Below are 19,274 nucleotides of genomic sequence, written 5' to 3'. Positions count from 1 at the left end.
TACTTTTTATCTTAATATTACGAGGACGAAGTCGCGGGCAATAGCTAGTCTAAAACAAATATTAGGTAAGTTTTTAAGTTGATATAAATAAATAATGAGGATAAATAACTTTGAGGATGATCTTCCTAACAACTCGTTTCCATTCTTTTTACACATAAAATGTAATTTAGATGCAAGAATAAATTACGTATGCATACATAATGTAATAGAAAGTAATAATAGAATAAACGCATTAATTTATTGCACGTGTTTTATTTTATATGACCTAGATGGCATTCATTAATTAAGGATAACAAGTAGACATGTGTAAATCACCTCTGAACCGGTGAAGAAATCAGCTCACAGCCTTGTATCATAGAGCTACGGCTCAACAAATAAATTAGCGGCTGACAGCTCAACTCGATGTACTATATGAGAACTGAAAATCTTCAACCTGCCCGATGACTCACAACACATAGAATTCATAAAACTCTACGCAGGTACTAATTGAGATCTGCTAGCCGATCACTAATCTGACTCACTGATCTGCTTCAGTTATGTGAAACACGTGCTGATCTGCAGATCATTAATTCGTTTTTTTTTTTGTTGTCGCGGGGAATGCATTTACGCACTTCACCGTCCATGCTGCGGGGGCAGCAAGGACAGTTTCGTGTGGGACTCCCGGCCTTAATTCCGGCCGGACTACCCACTAAACCCCGCGGTGTTCTCCTTCGCCCAACCGGGCCGTGGCATCTAATCATTAATTCGTTTAGCTGTTGACTATAGCTTAAATGGTTATTTGAAATAAGCACAAACTGAGAACATAATCTTGAACCACTATCAAATTCATTATAACATTTTTTGCCCCCATTTTAACTACACCATGATCTATGATTTGTTATATAATCGAAACATTCTTGCGTAATTCTGATATAACATGATTCATCGAGAATTATATTTGACCCAAACAGAATGTAACTCAGTGGAATAAGGCAGTGTGAAAGTGTGAACATTTTGTTGATTATCTAACCAAAGTGTGCGGTTCCATCGACGGAAGTAATTGCGACGGAGGCTGCAATGAGGTCAATTTACATTGTTAACTTAATAAAAGTGTGAAATATAATGTTATCGACTTGTCTTTGTTTTCTGCTATATTGTTTTTATTTTGATGAAAAAATTATTAGGTTCATTTTTATGGAAAAGGCGCAGACGACCAGCTTGAACACCAAGGTGAACATTGACGCCCATAGATAACCGCAATAACAGATGAGTTGCCGGCCTTTGAGAAGTGGTATACTCTTTGTTTGGTGATAGGTAGATTGTCACCTCTCCATCAGGTTTAGCCGTAGTCTTGAAATTGTCGCGCCACTGCCCCGCATCTTTCAGTTCTATGCTATTCTAATATTCGGTCGAGTTTCGGATCTCAGTATTGCATCGTAGATGGCCTAATCTAGATCAATGACGTGGATCCCCTAATAATCTTAGGAATTCAATATACTAGAGAGTTCGAGCTTAGGAAGATTTGTACCAACATTTTGTTCACTGGAACCAATAGAATTTTGACAGTGATTTATAAGATAGATATTTGAGAATCTCTGGTTTCTCAAGCTTTTATCTGAATCTTATTTATTCTGTTTTTAAATTGATGTTTTACCTTCGTTAGTTTCGCGTTTGACCACGATCCTATCTGATGTTAAATGATTCTGTTATCCAAAGATGTTACACGCTAAGATTAATTATTTGCCATTATCCATTATTGGCTTATTACAAAGACGTCAGATATTCGAATTAGCTTTTAAATTCTACTTTAAAATGTACTTCGTCATTAACACACTTAGTATGGGAATTGCAAAGAAAACCTCAATACATGTGATAAAGTCGTTAACAATTGATTCAATTGAGCTAATTAGAGACTAGCAGGATGTGTTATAGCCTCGCTATTACGCTGGTGTGACATGTTTATTTTATATTAGCTTTCGCCCGTGACTCCGTCCGCGCGGAATAAAAAAAAACAAGTAGCCTATGTGTTCTTCCAGACTATCCTCTACATCTATGCCAAATTGAATCCCTTCAGCCGTTTAAGCTACAAACTCTAACAAACATCCATCTATCCATCTAAACTTTTACATCTTACTTCTTACTAATATTATAAATGCGAAAGTTTAGATGGATGGATGAATGGATGTTTGTTAGCGTTTGTAGCCTAAACGGCTGAACGGATCTCCATGAAATTTGACACAGGTTTAGAGCATAGTTTAGAAGAACACATAGGCTACTTTTTATCCCGGGAATAGTTACGGTTCCCGTAGGATTCATAAATTTAGTTTTTTAATGTTTACATGATCATTCTGCGACGGTTCGACATATCTTAATGAAATTTGGCACAGATATAAAACAAAGTCTGGAGTACACATGGGATAAGCTTTATCCCCGAGACATGTCCGGTTCCCGAGGGATACGTAGTTTTTGTAATTTATATAGTTCGTATGTTTTCTAATACCACGCGGACAAAGTCGCGGGCAATAGCTCGTTTATAATATTAGTAAGATGAAGATAAATTAAAAACCTACTTTCCTTCTAATCGTATTACCAAATGTATGTAAATTTTAAATATCGTATGTTTGTCCGCTTTCCTTGATCATTTCTAAAGATTTTTAGTTCTTTGACTATTATTAACCCCTTGTGACTGTAGTTAGGTACAAGTAATTCATCACCCTCATCATCACCAGCTCACTATAAGTATGAAATTGAATGCCAAAAAATAATTACATTCAAATGTAACAATAAAATTACTAACACGAAAGATTTTTGGTTTTAGAAAATGTAAGTTGTCATAATTTTTAGTGGGAGAGTTTTACTTTCAAACTTACTCGTCTAGTTCGAAGAGCTAATAAATAACATTTAAAATAGTATTTTTTTTAAGTTTTATGTTCTTGAATTTATGTTAAAGTAAGAAACGATCTTGAAACACGAATATTTAGAGAGCACGTTTCGAATTTATCGCGAGTGTGCAAATTCAGTGACTACGAGAGTACAGATCAAGGTTTTATAGGTATCATTGAATCTGGTTTTCTATCTAGACCGCAACATAAATGTCGGTTGAAATATAAATACAAGAATAGGACAAGGAGTATTTAATTACAATGAAGAAATATTTAAAGTATTAGAGATATTACTAAAGGTATTTAAGCCCTGGTGAAATAATTATAAAGTCGGTTGACATTTCTTCTAAATCGATATAAATTAATCGAATTGTATAATCGACTACCCACCCATGTCGCAATCGTAAGTAAAGTCAATAAACGAACAGGATGTGTTATTAAATCGATTTAACTAAATCGATTAATGACTCACGGCTGCAGTTGAAGCCCTTGAAAAGACGAGACATCGATACCAATCGATATTATCGATTCGAACGGCAACTCTTGGTTGCATTTTGCCGGATGGAACTGGCCACTTAAGTGAGTTTGGTGATTGTCTCTAAACAATATTGTTTGTTGTCTTTCCGCAGTTCAACGTTCGGCGCAAGAAAGAGCGGTGCGCGTTCGAGATATAAAATTCGCGCCAAATTCGAAAAAAAAAAACTTTTCTTGTGGCCAGTGACATTAAAAATAAGATTTTTTTTTCTGAAAAAATCGTAATTTTAGACAGTAAAGTGAGTGTTTATAGTAAAAGACAGTAAGAATATAGAGTAAGTATTTAAAAATCAAGTACATGTAATTTATTAAATAATAAAATTGTTTAATTTAGTTGTGCTTTAGTGTTCGTTTTTAATTTATTTTCATTTTAAAATTATTTGTATTTATGCATTGTTCTGTAGTCTACGACGTATTATTCCGAATCTTATCATTTATGGTGTCACAAAAACATGTTTCTAACCTTATTGCTTAAAATTAAAAACATCTTGGTAACCTACATGCATTAGTTATAATTGTTAAATATTTATGTATATTATTTTATTACAAAGCTGGCATTTATAGCATTGTTTATACAATTTACATTTTAATTTGGATCGGACTCGTTCCGTTCTCTTCATTATACTTTAAACTATATCTACACATTTTTTCATTGAGTTGGAAATAAAGAGTTATTGATATTTTTATCTATTATTTATATCAGTAATAAATGAAAAGAAGAAAATGTTTTTTTGAAATACTTTACATTTCATTTTATCAGTAATAAATCTTACTTTTTACTTAATTGATGGATGGATGGATGTTTGTAAGACTGTGTAGCCTAAAGTGCTGAAGGAATCTTGATAAAATTTGGCATATATCTAGGATGATAGTCTGGATGAACACATAGGCTACTTGCTTTTGTTTTGTTAAATCCCACGCGGACGGAGTCGCGGGCGAAAGCTACTACTAGATAAACCACCAAGAAACTTTCGTTTTGTAACTCTTAAAGTTTTTCCATTAAACTTCAACACAACTCTAGCTTTTATTCGAAACTGTAACTTTAAAATAGTTGTATTGGTATATTTTTATAAAAATCAGCATAAAAATGCTACATTTCAACTACATTTTACGTAGTATGGGCATACCGCTGTTCAACTAAATCTAAACTAAAATACTTATCATAATTGTACAATTTTATTTGTTTAACGGTCCATTTTCTACCTTACACGGTAACCAAAGTCAGTACCTACCAGTTCACAAACCTTCTAAAATCGAAGCGCTTTAGTAAAAGTACATTCGTTGCAATCCAAACCGGATTTTATGGAAAAATTTACAAGCTAAATCTTGTGAATTATCATGACCCTTAATGTTTATTTGTATTTATTTTTTCACATCTTTAATACATTGCAATTTTTATAAATGCATCTTTGATTATTTTTTAAAATTGAAAGTAATCTCTTCTAATGCCTTTAATTGCGATTTATTTGTTAATATTTTCATTGTCTGTTTATTTAATTATCTGTAAAATGTTATGATCCATAGAGATGAGCATCGTGAGGTATGTATTTATGTCTACAATGAATCCCAAGTTACCGATAATATTATGCTTTTTAGTCATTTTCATACATTAAAAGTAAAAAGCTTTCACCCACGTGGAATTAATTAAAAAAACAAAAGTAGCTGATTTATTCTTCCAGAATATCCTCTACATCTATGCCAAATTTCATCGAGAGTCGTTCAACAGTTTAGGCTACAAACTCTGACAAACATCCATCCATCTTAACTTTCGCATTTATAACATAAGAAGATTAATGCGACTAATGACTTTTAAATTGTCATTTCTATAATAAATATAAACTTTTCAACATGTTCTACCAACAATGCATGGCCGACTTGATTGTTAATTGTCACGGTCAATTGCACCAACTAACCTTGATACGTGGAAAATGTGCAACCTTTCCTCGTATTGGTGTGACACTATTCACTTACTAGTAAGTACCTGATTCCACTGGTCCTGACACCGCGACTTGGACTCTACGGATGTCAATTTATAGCAGTCGTGGCTGTGCCCGTGGAATTTCCAACTCTGTACAAAAGTCGCGTTGGGCCGAAGTCACGTGCCCAGCAGCTAAATCAAAAATGGGCTTAAAGTACTACTGTATAAAGTATAAAATCGTGCTACAGTTAGAATATTTCCAATACATATATACAGATTATTTAGTCTTATAAATTTATATTACAATCAATAGCTAAAATTTTAATTTATTTCGTTCGCTGTTTGACCTTGACAACTACCGCGACTTCTACAATTTCCTATTGTTAACATAACAGGTTTTTTAAATATACATGGAAATAGATTATGGCACAGTCCACTCTTTCACTAAACCACCAAAACAGTATACACCTTCAGTTTCAGTTAAAACTGACGGGTACAGGCAAAAGTTGAACTGTCAGTTAAAGCTGAAGATGTGTCATGGGTTTAACCTCGCATGTCTAGCCATCCTTTAAGATTATATGATAATTGGAAATGACCTTTGACCTCCAAATAATATCTATAAAATTATACAACACACCTGCTATCTTTCTTTCCGCCTAACCTTCTAAAACCTAATGAATTTCTTCAAGATCAAACTCGTTATCCTCGAGAAACTTGGAATCAGTGACCGGTTTTAAAGTCAATGATCGTTTTTTTTTTTAAACACTTCTAAATCACGTGACATTAAACATATACGAGATATAAATATACTTCCGTACTAAAATTCATTAAAAATTCTTAATATCAAATTTAGTGCGTTTTTGTTAGCGTTTGTTTAATACCAAGGCAAAGAATGAATATATGCTTAAATACTTACGTGGGAACAGCATTTAGTTTGTATTTTGTTTAAACATTTTTATCTTAATTGCCACTTACAATCCATTGTTTTCGCATTTGTAAAAAATTAAGTAACGTCACAACCAAAAAGGTATAACTTAGCAGGTGGACATATATCGTTTGATTCTATGTAGAAATTATTTTTCGTATTGTTTTAAAAATATGTATGAAGTAATATGATTAATTTGGGGATAGACTGAATTGGCGAATGATAGATCTATCTGAAGAATCAATACTTTATGACAATTGCAATATGTCATAACTAGCTGTTCTCGTGCGACTTCATTCGCATGAAATTATAAAAATCGTTTTATTGATTATATTTGTCAAATTCAATTGCAAATGTCAAAATGACATGACATGTTGACAAAGTATAGCAATTTTGCTTCCTTGATGTTGGCAGCAACTTATGGTCTCTTTCGCACATTAGAATTTTATTCAATATATGTATCCCCTAAGTTTAATGGCGTGAAAATATATAGCCTAAAGCGTGACGTAAGTGTTAGGCTTTTTATTAAAGAAATCATTATTCAAAAATATAGTGTAATTGTCGACATCTTAGGCAACAAAGAAGAGTGTGTTTACGCTTTATTGTAATAGTATAGGTGCAACTATTGAAATATGACAAGTTAATAAAGATTTTCAAAATCCAATTCTATTAATATTCCCTATTATATCTAGTCTTTATAGGCAACTTTACAAGCTTGCAATAAGAGCAGAAACGCCTTATGTGTCTAAAGACCCAGTAATATGCAAAAGTACTACTTAAAATCAACACGTTGAAATCGGCATCGAGCATGGCCTGACTTAACGACCTCCACTAAGTGGGACAAGGTTCGAAGCCAAGCGCGACCAATTGCGGGGAAAAATAAATGCAAAGCAATCAAGAAAATTATTTAATAGCAACATTGACATTTGGTTAACACCTTGTTACTCCTTACATGGTTAATATCGCTCCATAAATTGATATCTCCCATGATAATTTTATAATATTTGAAGTATATATTTACATTTTTAAGCGTGGGAAGCTGCAAATATTATCTAATATTAATTCTTCCTTCTTCAACCTTCGACCTCTTAAATTCCGCATTAAAAAGTATTCTTTACTATGAAAAAATAATTAAAACGACCATTGTTAGTTCAGAAACACTTAATGTTCCCGCAACAATCTTTTATGATAATCCGATCAATAGTTTAGTAAGGAATAGAGTACAAAATAAACATTGAATTTTATTTATATAGAACAGTAAACAACTATAATAATATTTGTATATTTATCCTTCGTGATGTTAAACATTAACAGTAATTCTGTCATCCATTCATGTGATTAATTAAAGGAAACAATGAGCTCTTCAAATCACAATAAAACAGCGTCATAGCGCGATCTCTAAGAAGTACATTACTAAACTAATCCCATTTATATTAGCTTCAAGCCGTTACTTTAGTAAAAAAGCATATAAAACATTGATTGTTGGTTGAATAATCGCGAAGAAGAACAAACAAGACAAACAAGCACGTTCAATATAATTCCAATTTAAAAGACAAGGTGAAAAGAAAAGGGGACTCTAACAGTATCGTGTAAAAGCAGTCATTTCTTTTTTTTATTTCCTTTGCCTAGATTTTCCAGCATTAATGCTGGTTCAAGGTTTCTTAGTATTTCAAGTAGTTTTAATTTTAAACTGTAATCCCATCGCAAACTTTACAACACACGGCCTTAAAGATATCACTGCAATTTAATACGTCATACGAGTAATCTCATTTGACTTTATTTTAATACATTTCGTGTAGATTATACACAGGCTGATGTAAGATTCAAAATAAAATTCAACTAAAACCGTGCGGTTTTCGCAACATTTTCTGCCCCGCACAGCGGTGTTGTGGAACGATTTGTCCTTGACGATTTTTAAACCAGTACGACGTGGGCTCCTTCGAGAAGCGACCATATTATTTCCTCGAAGGGATCTGTATATTTTCTGTTATTGCTGATGTATTATGGCCTTAGGACGAGGATGATTGCGGTGGAAACTAGTATTCTATCAAAAGTGTAATTTTTAATCCATTAGCTATGAATTCTGATCTAAGGATAGTAGTTGCGAACAAATTTTTGTTCCCATAAAATATATTTTAAATTCTACAATTAAGAATCGATAAAGTTTCCTTAAAGAAACTTAACAACCATTAATGAAACTGTTAAATTGTAGTTACAAGACAATGCTCTTTAAAAGTAATTAAGCGAATTTTCTCGTAAACCCTTCAATTAAGACACTTAACCAATACATTAACCGATCGAGGACCTTTAGCCTTAAATTGCTTCCGGAACTTCCACGAACTTTTGTGTGAATATCGATTTTACAGAAGAGGGCTCACTTGTACAGTCGCGGAATATGGCATAGTTCCACTTACAGAGAAAATAATTCCTTGCAACGAGGCAAACACCGCTACTTCTTACAAACTTATTTACACACTTCCTCACAGGGTAAATCGGCACTTATTAAGCGCGTATCTATCCTTCGACCGCGTCTTCACTTAGCTCAGGTGGAATCGTGGCCAAGCGCTATTTAAGTTTTTAAAAATAACTAGTAAGACAAAAGAGAGTCGCGTAAACAACAGGTTAATAATTAAAGAACAATTATCATGTACCACTGACCGAGCATTTTTGTACAGATATAAGCTGCGACCTGTTTATTTACGCATAGACGTCTCAATTTGTACAAACGTTCATACGACATCGCACGATTCCCAGATTGTTCTTTGTAGTCTCAAAATATTACACTAGCCCAATATTATATTCAACTTACTACAAATAACATTCCCTGCTTCGCATTATCACAAAGTTGAGTACTCTTAGCGAATTCAACGTATGAAACGCAAGTACAAACAGTCAGTTTACATTGACAAACCGCTTCTTTAAAACATTGTCATCCTTTACGTTCTCCTTGAAATAACAGAGATAACAATACTAGACACAGCAGTGGAATCTCAGGGTTACAATGATCTAATTGAAATTATCAAAGGAGTTTGTTAATTCACGAAACACTTGAGTCATATCTAAAGTAGAGTATTTGTTGTTTTACAAAACATGTACAAGTGTTGAATATAAACAATTTGAATTCAATCGCTTCTTTTATAGAACATTCTAGAAGAATGTTTTTCACTTCATGATGTTCCGATATCCTACAGGACTTGACTTATTATTGTAAAATCACCTTAATTTAATATATTATTATTGCCTCAAGATGGTCACTAGTGTCTTTTAATTTATTTACAATCAACTATTGCGTCTGTAAAAACTATTTATTATTTAAGAAACTTTCACAAACATGCAATGTTACAGCATGTTCTATTATCTTCATTCCATCTAAGAACTGTTAAGTAATCTCTTGAAATGTGCAATATCAAATTTTACACTGTAATATAAGCTTAACGAACTAAGAATTGTTACAAGAAGAGTTTTGCAACATCCTGTACTCGCGTGTTTTGACGTCTTGATTGCTAGTCGATGGTTACTCGTGGCGCGACGGTGGCGCAGGGAGCACGGCAGAACGGCTGATAACAAATGCCTTCCACTGATAACAAGCGACGAAATTCACTCACAATTATTTACATCATTCGGTGAGTGATGGTTTGGCAAGTTTTCATTCAATTTTCATCCAATAGTCTTTGTCAGAGACATAGAGGGAGTTTCAGATTCCAAGAGACCAACTACTCTGCACGGAGATTGCGCATACGACAAACAACTTTGTGAGGGTGTTTCGAAACCTCAAAGAGTTTCGGCATTTTCGTCTATTAAGTACCAAGGAGGTTATTTAGTCAAGTAATGGTCGAACCCTTGAGCTGAAGGTCGTTCAAACATTCCCTTTAAACAGACACAGAAGTAATCAACGCATCTGAAGTTGATTTGTGTGTTATGGTATCATCATCCACTTGCCCTTTTCCCGAGAGTCGGCACAGTATGTGCTGTTCTTCCATACATCTCTATCAGCCGTCATATCTGAATCAATTCCTTTCTAATAAAGCATATCCTCTTTCACACAATCCACCCATACTTTATTCTGTCTTCCTCTACCTTTGTAGCCCTCAGTGTGTTATGGTAAACTGGGACAAAAACAGTTGATGTCATCATCTATCCATTTTCTACTATTTCACACACACAATAACAATAAAAAATCGTTTACATTAATTCAATTTCACTTTGGATACATAAATAACAATGTAAAATTCATAAAATTTTAAACTAATTAATGCAATAATAAAAACAGATTTGTATGACTTCCTTATAAGATAAATCCAGCCTTCATTCAAAATTACTTCCTATTGCAGGTAGAATTACATAAATACATATTGTACTAAAGATAGTTTGTTATTTAATCGATGACTTTTTCTTATAAATAAATAAATGCATTCATAAAATTGTCCGAATAAATTGGTTTGATGCATTTATAATTTTTATCTTTTCATCCAGTGTTTGCTTTCCGAAGTTAAAGTATTTAATGTAGCTTGCAGTGTTTCTAAAATTATTCTTATCCTTAAGGCTATTGGATTTTCCGAATGTGATTTTGTTTACAAGTCGTTTTCCTTTTTAATTTTGTTCATTTGTTACAGGTAACAAAAGTGGCAATGCTGGCAAGGAGGGGACAGTTACTCAGTATACATTAACGACTGGGAAAAATAAAACTAAACAATATGAAGAAAGAACAGGAAATCCCACCGATACGAACCGTGCAGGATGCATACAGCTCCAAGTAAGTTTATTCTTTAAAAAAATAATGTTTGCAAATGAATTAAATGAAGAATAATAAAGGCTCTGGCTTCCATGCTAGTGGGAAAAAAAGTAAGTTAATTCAATTTTAAAAAACACGTTTTGATACATTTTTCAATTATTTTTTAGCACACAGTTGACTTTATCAGGCTTACTTGTTGCTTTGTAAATTTTGAATATCAAAGAATATTTTAACGTAACTGGTCAGAAGTTCAAAAATTATATAAAGTAATTCAAGTACAGCTAATAAATTATTTTCTAAGTTGTAGAGAATCTGAAGAAAACTTGTATATTGCCAAGTATTACTGCACTTATTTGTTAATATTTTTTATTATTAGACATAGTTATTTATCTTAGTTGGCAGATTACAAGCGTTGTGCATTGCAAGAACATAACAAATGAAATGGAAAACATAATTCCTTTTATGAATAATTGTCGTGAACAATATCTCAACACCTCTATACATTTTCAAGGATAACACGATTTACTTCCAGCATAACGAAGTGTGTTACATTAAAGCAGACAATGATAAAATATTGTTTGCGGAATTAACTTATCGTGAAGAGATGATTGTTAGAAATTCTTAAGTAAATATTGAAATGATTCCCAAAATTTATACGTTTCATACTCTCCACTCTCTTTTGTTACCAAATACTAGCTATTATCTTCCCTAACTGTTGTCAAACTTTATTTTTAAATGAGTTTTCACTGTTTGCCTTGGAGATTCATTTACATATTCAGAGGGCTAGAAGTGGCCTAGCGCTGATGCACTTAGTTTAAATCTCGTTAAAGATTAACTAAACTCGAGGTCTCCCTCAGGCCTTGGCTTGGACCATTACTTCGTTATTATTACCGGATTTGGAAACCGCTGAACTCCTAGATTTCGGTGAACGCACCATAAAGTTACTGGACTCAAGGACACCCGAAAGGGGTCCTTGTTTTGGGCTAAAATTAAATAAGCGTAGTCAAACTTCTAAAAGGGCTGATATTTTAAACGTAACATTGACTTATTTTTCTTTCTCACAATGAAGTTAGCATATAAACAAGTAAATATTTTTTTTACTGAAAGCAAGTATAGGGAAGACATGGAAAAAGGTTTCCTTCAATACATTATTTTTATCTAGAATCTTTATACATTCATATATTGTGGAGAACCGCTATTATGTGGTGCACGCCCCCAGTGTAACAATATACTGCCTGAGCTTGACAATGCATCAGTTGTCTATTCACTGGCGCCTTCCAGTCCAGTATACAATGCGATACAGATGAACGAGGCTGATTCCTAATCCATGTTTATACATACCAATAACCCACGCCTCTTGAAACAGATTCAATCATACCTACAATCAGATTAGTTTGATGGTTTTACAATTAGCCCTTAGTATACACTAAGCGGTTCTCTCAGTCACCATTAAACGATTTTATAGGTAGCCGTAATTTAGCATCTAAAAGTTTTGAATTGTCGCTAATGTAAGCAGTTTTATCTCAAAGCGATACAAATCTCAGGCTGTTAATAGCTCGAGGCGACAACGGATTATATTCTAAATGTTTATTGCTGTCGTAAACATTATTATTGTTTGAATAGAAAAAGAAACATCATGTACACTTCAAGGTAGTTTTTTACGTAAATTAAAAGTACCTGAAGTGATTTTCTCTTAATCTAAGTGTTATTTCTAAGATAATGATGTCACTCAAAGACAACTTACTTAATTTGATTTATCCTTTAGATAATGAACAAAAAATATTGTATTATTCTTTTGTTGACATTTCCAGTTCAAACATTTTAAAAAACACGCAATATAACCGCATCATTTTTAATTACAACACACCCTAATAAAATACATTTTATTATTTGAGTATTTTACAACCAATAATTCGAATCGTTAGTCTTTTGTTAAAACAACGAAAAACATATCACTCGTTTGTAAAGGCTACATTGAATTTATTGGCAATCAATAATGGAGGAGCAATACGTTGGTGTCAAGTTAACCCCAATCTCGGAGCTCGCTTCATTTACTGATGAAAGAAATATTTTTTATTGCATCACCCGCACTGGGCCACGTGTAAATAAATATTCAAACATACTTCCGATCCTGGAATTGCATTGATTTATTACGCGTTCACAAAGAGAGGTTGTGTCGTCGGAATGTCCGTTACACAAAGGAGGTATAATTTCGAACCATTTAAAGAAAAAATATACATCTCTTATAGTCTCAACAGATGTTTGTCTTATCTTCAAATCGAGTACCTTTATATCTAAATGCATGTAATTCTACATACATTTCAAATTACAGAAATTAACATTTAAATAAGTTAAACAACATACTTAAACATAAGTCTAAATCCATCTTCTTCTATTGAAATAAAACTCAAGCAAACTTACTTTGTACTTGCAAACTAACTACTGTTATAATTTATTATTAGGTGACCATTTAATTTTCTTGTTAGTATAATAAGGAACAATCCTACAATTTCTAATTAAAAGATGATACATACGATTATCTCTAACAGCTTGCACTAATTAATGAACTACACCTAAAGAGAAAAACGGTTTCCTTATTAATAATCTTTACGATGAACGCGTTTATATACTGAATCATGTATTAATTTTTCCAGGATTGAACTGGCGTACAATGGATCCAGAGAAGACTTGGACCCATATGTCCCTGCAGAGCATAGACCTCTCGAATCCAATACTTCGTAAGTTAAATTAATATCCCACTAAAGTTTACTTTTTTTTAATTTAGAATGATGAGTGAAAGTTTCAGACGTATGGATCTGAATGTTGGGCAGTAAAAAGGATGGATGGAAAGAGAATATATGTGACAGAAATGCGAATGTTAAGATGGATGTGTGAGGTAACACGATTGGATAAGATAAGAAATGAGTATATTAGAGGAAGTTTGAGAGTAGCCTCAGTGGTTAAGAAAATAAGGAGTAAAATATTAGCGTAGTATGGACCACGCTAACCTTGCCCTAAACATACCCATGCATGTTATGAGAAGGGATGAATCGCATGTAACAAGAAGAACATTAGTTATGAATGTGGAGGGGTACACCGGTAGAGGTAGACATAGAAAGAGATGGATGGATTGCGTGAAAGCTGACATGATCAAGATGATGTGATGACTGAGATGACGGATGATAGAGTTATTTCGAGGACGAAAAGCCGGTATGCCGACGCTACGGGACTAGGACAAGGCAGAGATGATGATGTTTCAGTCGAAAATTGATTGTTTAATGAGCTACAATTTGGTACGCCAAGTAAAAAAAAGACTGAACTTTATCTACTTTTATATAAATAAGGGATAGGTTTGATTAGTGTTTTAATTTTTTGGTAATAACTAAATAAGGTGTCACTAGTTTTTCACTTGAGATATTTTATATTATATTTTTAATCGTATTTCAACAACAAGCAACAATACAGAGATGTAGATCGAGTTGTTAAAATTAGCATTATGTAAATAAGATTATGTAAGTACATAACATTAGGTATCTTCGAAGACAATAGTCATTATAGTTACACGAACGGAATAGTTATTACATAAACATGGCTCATTAATATGCAATTGAGGGCAAAACATTTGGGCTATTCTATTGCTTTGTAAATCTGTACCTACACTAACACTAACATGGAAAAAAACTATTCGAAAGTAACAGAATAAATAAATTCAATAACATATTTTTTCCCCAAAATTTCGTGTCGAAATGTATTTTGTCAAATTGTTTTAATTAAAATGTTACATACTTCAATATTCATGTTCCTGAAATAATTAATTTTAATTGATTGTGTATATTAGTTTAGAATATACAATTACTAGCTTTCGCCTGCGACTCTATGCCCTAGCGACCTAGCCTATGTGTTCTTCCTGACTATCCTCTACATCTATGCCAAATTTCATCGAAATCCGTTCAACCATTTAGGCTAAAAACTCTAACAAAAATCCATCCATCTAAACTTTCGCATTTATGATATTAGTATGTAGTATGATTGCATTTTGACAGTAGGATTCATTAATTAAATGTTGTGCGAACCCAAAGATGTTAAACCAATCATTTATATAAAAAGATAAAGATATTATCACTATAAAAAAGTAACATTTGTTAGGCCTGTTACCTGCGCACGTATTTACTTTATATAAAAATCTCGCCCCATAAACTCAACAATATCTGCTTATATGACCCTTTATGTAATAAAGTTATATAAAAAAGAAAATCATAAAACATAATCTACCCATATTTTTTGCAACTCGAGGCCATGTGTGCATAAGAAAGTGCCATAAAAATCTGTGCAAACAGAAAGTGCGGCATTAACTTATCGTCAGGTTTATAATCCTTAGAGCTAGAGTGATAAGATTTTATAAAGATACTTGTATACTTACAAACCAAGTATTTTAACGTCTATACTCAATCTAGTTAAAAACAGGACAATTATCACTTAATAATGTCAATCATTTCCTACTGTTATTAACAAACAAAACCATCCAACTCATTTCATTGATACCTCTTCAAAGAAATAATTATTTCGTCTGACAGAATTAAGTACAAATTACTTTTCAAAATAATAACATAAAAAAACTTTTTCGGCTACACCTAAAGTACGTTGAACGACTGCAAAGCGATATATTTCACTAGAAATCCATGAATAAAATTCCACGCATCTGCTTCCGATCGTAAAATAATCGTCAATCATTCACCTTATATGAATAACTTAGAATATAAGCTTTGAAGAGGCTTTCACGGCACGTCGCTTACAATACCCTTTACTTAATGTCTACTCACATTTAATAACCGCAGGTTTTCACTGCCATAACACTATTTCTGAAACATATTCTCATCTCGCCTAATCACGTTTAAGAGACAGAGAAAGGAATATGTTTCGTTCAGCTCTTTCGTGAGAGGAGACTTATGGTAACGCTAACAAATGACTTGGAAAATTTTATTCAAGACCTGTTATAAGATTTTTAACATTAATATTACTTATTGAGAGTACTAAAAATAATTTATTCGTGTCATAATGTATTCCAATAACAGATTTTAAATAAAAAATCCCAAGCGCACGATGTCATAAGCAAACTCTATACCTCAAAAGCGCAGCCAGCGAGAGATTTACTTATTAGAAAGATGTGAATGCACGCTTAAATTAAATATCACTATTTCCAGAAGCTTCGGTGCCTTGGCTCATCTGCTAAAGGCGTCCCTTGGATCTGGCGTGCTGGCCATGCCTCTCGCCTTTAAGAACGCTGGTCTTGTAGTTGGCGTTATTGGCACACTTGTTATTGGCTTTATCTGTGGACATGTCATACACGTCCTGGTAAGTTTGTAACACTACCATATATGAATGTTGCGAATACACGGGTAATTTTAATACCAACGGAAAAAAGTCTCGCGTCATTTCTGCATATCGTTTTTGCCACTCTCTTTTTCGTCGCAGTATTTTATAACGTTGTTTACCTCTATTATTGTAATTTAAATTAAAAACATAATAAAAAATAAGGAGTTAAGTATCAAACCATTATATTTAGTACCTTTCAAAACCGCCATTGCGTAAGAATATTTACAATTCAACTTTCACGTTGGCTTATGAAAAACAAACCAGCACGGCACAACTCATTACCCTAATGTTACCCATTGAGAGCCGTCCCTTGGTATTTGTTATTCTTTGCTAAATAGAAATGTAAAATTGCTTGGAAAGCGATCCATAGACCTATAATAAGCTGAGATACCAAACCATTTAGTATAAAACAGTCCGTTATTTTACGAATATAATGTTACTTCTTTACTTCTAAATTTTTTATTTGGTATTTTATAATACCTAGAAACGACAATTTCGTCACAAATTGTATTACCTAATCATTGGTGATCTTTGTAACTACAGCTATTTAAAAAAATATTTGACTCACCAAATGTTTATCTTACCGTTGTCTTCTAACATTAGTTGTGCATATGGTATTGTAAAATTAAATTTTATTGCACCGTTCCAATAAAAATATAATGTGTTTGTTTTCAAAGTTGTATTATACGTTATGGTCTTGTTTTCGTAATAAATGTGTGGTATCGTTAGTTTTGTTTTTCAAAAACGTGATTTTAATTATACTATTATGAAATCGTGATATGAAACTATTTTTTCTTGTTTATCTTAATTGAGTATAACTATTATGATTATGATAATTTTGACTATTTCAATATTCTAAAGGTTAAAACGTCGCAGCAGTTATGCGTTGAAGTTAAGAAGCCATCGCTCGGATACGCCGACACTTGCGACCTGGTGTTTCAGAATGGACCTAAACCCGTCAGAAAGTTCGCGCCTTTCGCGAGGTAAATTACGATTTGATTTGAATAAAAATTGTTTATAAGGATGTAGGTAATAAAAAGCGAAGAAAACGCGTTGTTAAAACTAATTTTGATGAAACACAGTACACAATGACAGTGGGACTCTAATTGAATTTAATATTAACTAGAAACTGCCTTACATGAATTTGATGTATTTTCATTATAGGGAACTTGCGGATTGGGCCCTAGCAGTTACTCATCTAGGGGCGTGCTGTGTTTACACCGTAGTCGTTGCCGAGTCCTTCAAACAGGTAATCTTTGCTACAAACTAGATTTTCAATTGTTTTTTTTAAGTAAATTGTAATTGTAATTGTTGTTTCTCACGTCCTCAGGTGTCAGATGTGTACGGAGGCCCGAACTGGTCCGTGACAGTCTACTGCGGATTAACTCTGATTGTGCTTATACCGTTAACTCAAATCAGCACGTTAAAATACTTAGTGCCTTTCTCCGCTTTGGCGAACTTCGTTTGGTTGGGCTCTATTTGCATATCAATTTATTATTGCCTAAGGGACCCGCCGAAGATCACCGACAGAAATTTAGCCACCTCAATTACAGGAATACCAAACTTTATTAGGTAAGTTTCGTTAACTATCGATAAACGATTAAATGATAAAATTACTTTAGATTGGTTACACCCAAAACTTACGTTACCTCTATTTAAATAAAATTATAGGGATAGAATCACGCTGGTAGTAGAAGTAGGTTAGTAGAGTATATTTGTTCTATTTTGTCGCCTGTGAAAAAAAATAGCAAAGTCTTTATGCGACAAGTTTGCCATTTATAAATAAAAACATTTTATTATGTGAATAAAACACCTATTACCCTGTTAGGACTTTAACACAGTAATAAAAGTGACTTTATATAACTTTTTTCAGTACGAGCCTGTTCGCAATGGAGGGTATCGGCGTAGTAATGCCGGTGGAAAATGAAATGTCGAAGCCGCATCACTTCCTGGGCTGTCCTGGCGTGCTGAACATCGCCATGTCGGCAGTGGCAGTACTATACGGCTTCGTCGGGTTCGCAGGCTACCTCAACTTCGGCGAGGAAGTAAGAGGCAGTCTCACGTTGAATCTGCCTCAGGATGAAATGTAAGTGAATTTGATTTTTATGTACCTGTGGCATAGGGATTCAATTCTATTTCATAACAAAAGCGTGTTCCAATAGAAAATACCTTGATTTCCGAACTATCTATCGTCATAGTCAAATACTAAAAATCTAATTTTGGCTATTTTATGTGACCAGTTGTGATAAATTAAAATATCATGTACCTTATAATGCTCATTTTTAATCAGTTATCATTTATCATTTTATCAGTTAGACTAGATTAAGAAGATAACGTAGAAAGTGGGCGCAGAGTCATACCAGGAGGTTAAAAGGATGGCACATTAGAGGAAGTACTAGAAAATGATCTATCGAGAAGACCATAGTTTTAAAATCCTTAGAAGGACAATGTTGATGCGTGATGATAGAATGTGATTTTATTTTCTCCTGATTTCAGATTGGCACAAACCGCTAAAATCCTGGTAGCCTGTGTTATGTTGTTATCATTCGCACTGGTTTACTACGTACCAGTGGATGTTGTATGGCGACGAGTACAAGACAGAATACCAGCTCGAGGACATCGTTGGGGCATGGCTGCAGTTAGATTCACCGGGACTATTCTCATTGGTAAGTTCTTGTTTAGACATATAGGGTAGGTTACCGACTAGGCACTTTAATTTTTTTTTCGATCATCATCCTTCTGTACTTATCTTACTCTATATGATGTTTACGTCAGCAGATCTCAGTTCTATTGTTAGCTTTGACGTCATTAACATTTTTTTCTTTTTCTCAGTTGGTGTTGCCAGTGCAATTCCAAAGCTGGAGCTCTTTATGGAGTTAGTAGGTGCGGTCTGCTTGTCTGTGATGGGCCTGCTGCTCCCCGCTATCGTGG

General features: G+C 33.5%; 1 protein-coding gene across 1 annotated transcript in view; it reads left to right on the top strand.

The window, feature by feature from the left end:
• Positions 1–3,419: 3,419 nt before the first annotated feature.
• The window catches only part of LOC106105652 (proton-coupled amino acid transporter 4-like), a 16,341-nt gene continuing 486 nt past the window's right edge, over positions 3,420–19,274 (top strand). Inside the window, exons 1-10 of the mRNA XM_013286076.1 lie at positions 3,420–3,670; positions 10,852–10,991; positions 13,625–13,708; positions 16,172–16,322; positions 17,205–17,326; positions 17,508–17,592; positions 17,674–17,915; positions 18,217–18,429; positions 18,840–19,009; positions 19,176–19,270. Coding sequence (XP_013141530.1) covers positions 10,933–10,991; positions 13,625–13,708; positions 16,172–16,322; positions 17,205–17,326; positions 17,508–17,592; positions 17,674–17,915; positions 18,217–18,429; positions 18,840–19,009; positions 19,176–19,270 — 1,221 coding nt within the window. The 5' untranslated portion in view covers positions 3,420–3,670; positions 10,852–10,932. The remainder of the gene's footprint in view (positions 3,671–10,851; positions 10,992–13,624; positions 13,709–16,171; positions 16,323–17,204; positions 17,327–17,507; positions 17,593–17,673; positions 17,916–18,216; positions 18,430–18,839; positions 19,010–19,175; positions 19,271–19,274) is intronic.

The sequence above is a fragment of the Papilio polytes genome, unplaced genomic scaffold (assembly GCF_000836215.1).
Source record: "Papilio polytes unplaced genomic scaffold, Ppol_1.0 DF822733.1, whole genome shotgun sequence".
Taxonomy (NCBI): Eukaryota; Metazoa; Arthropoda; class Insecta; order Lepidoptera; family Papilionidae; genus Papilio; species Papilio polytes.
Note: the sequence above shows the minus strand (reverse complement) of the source record. Positions and strands in the feature narration are given on the sequence as shown.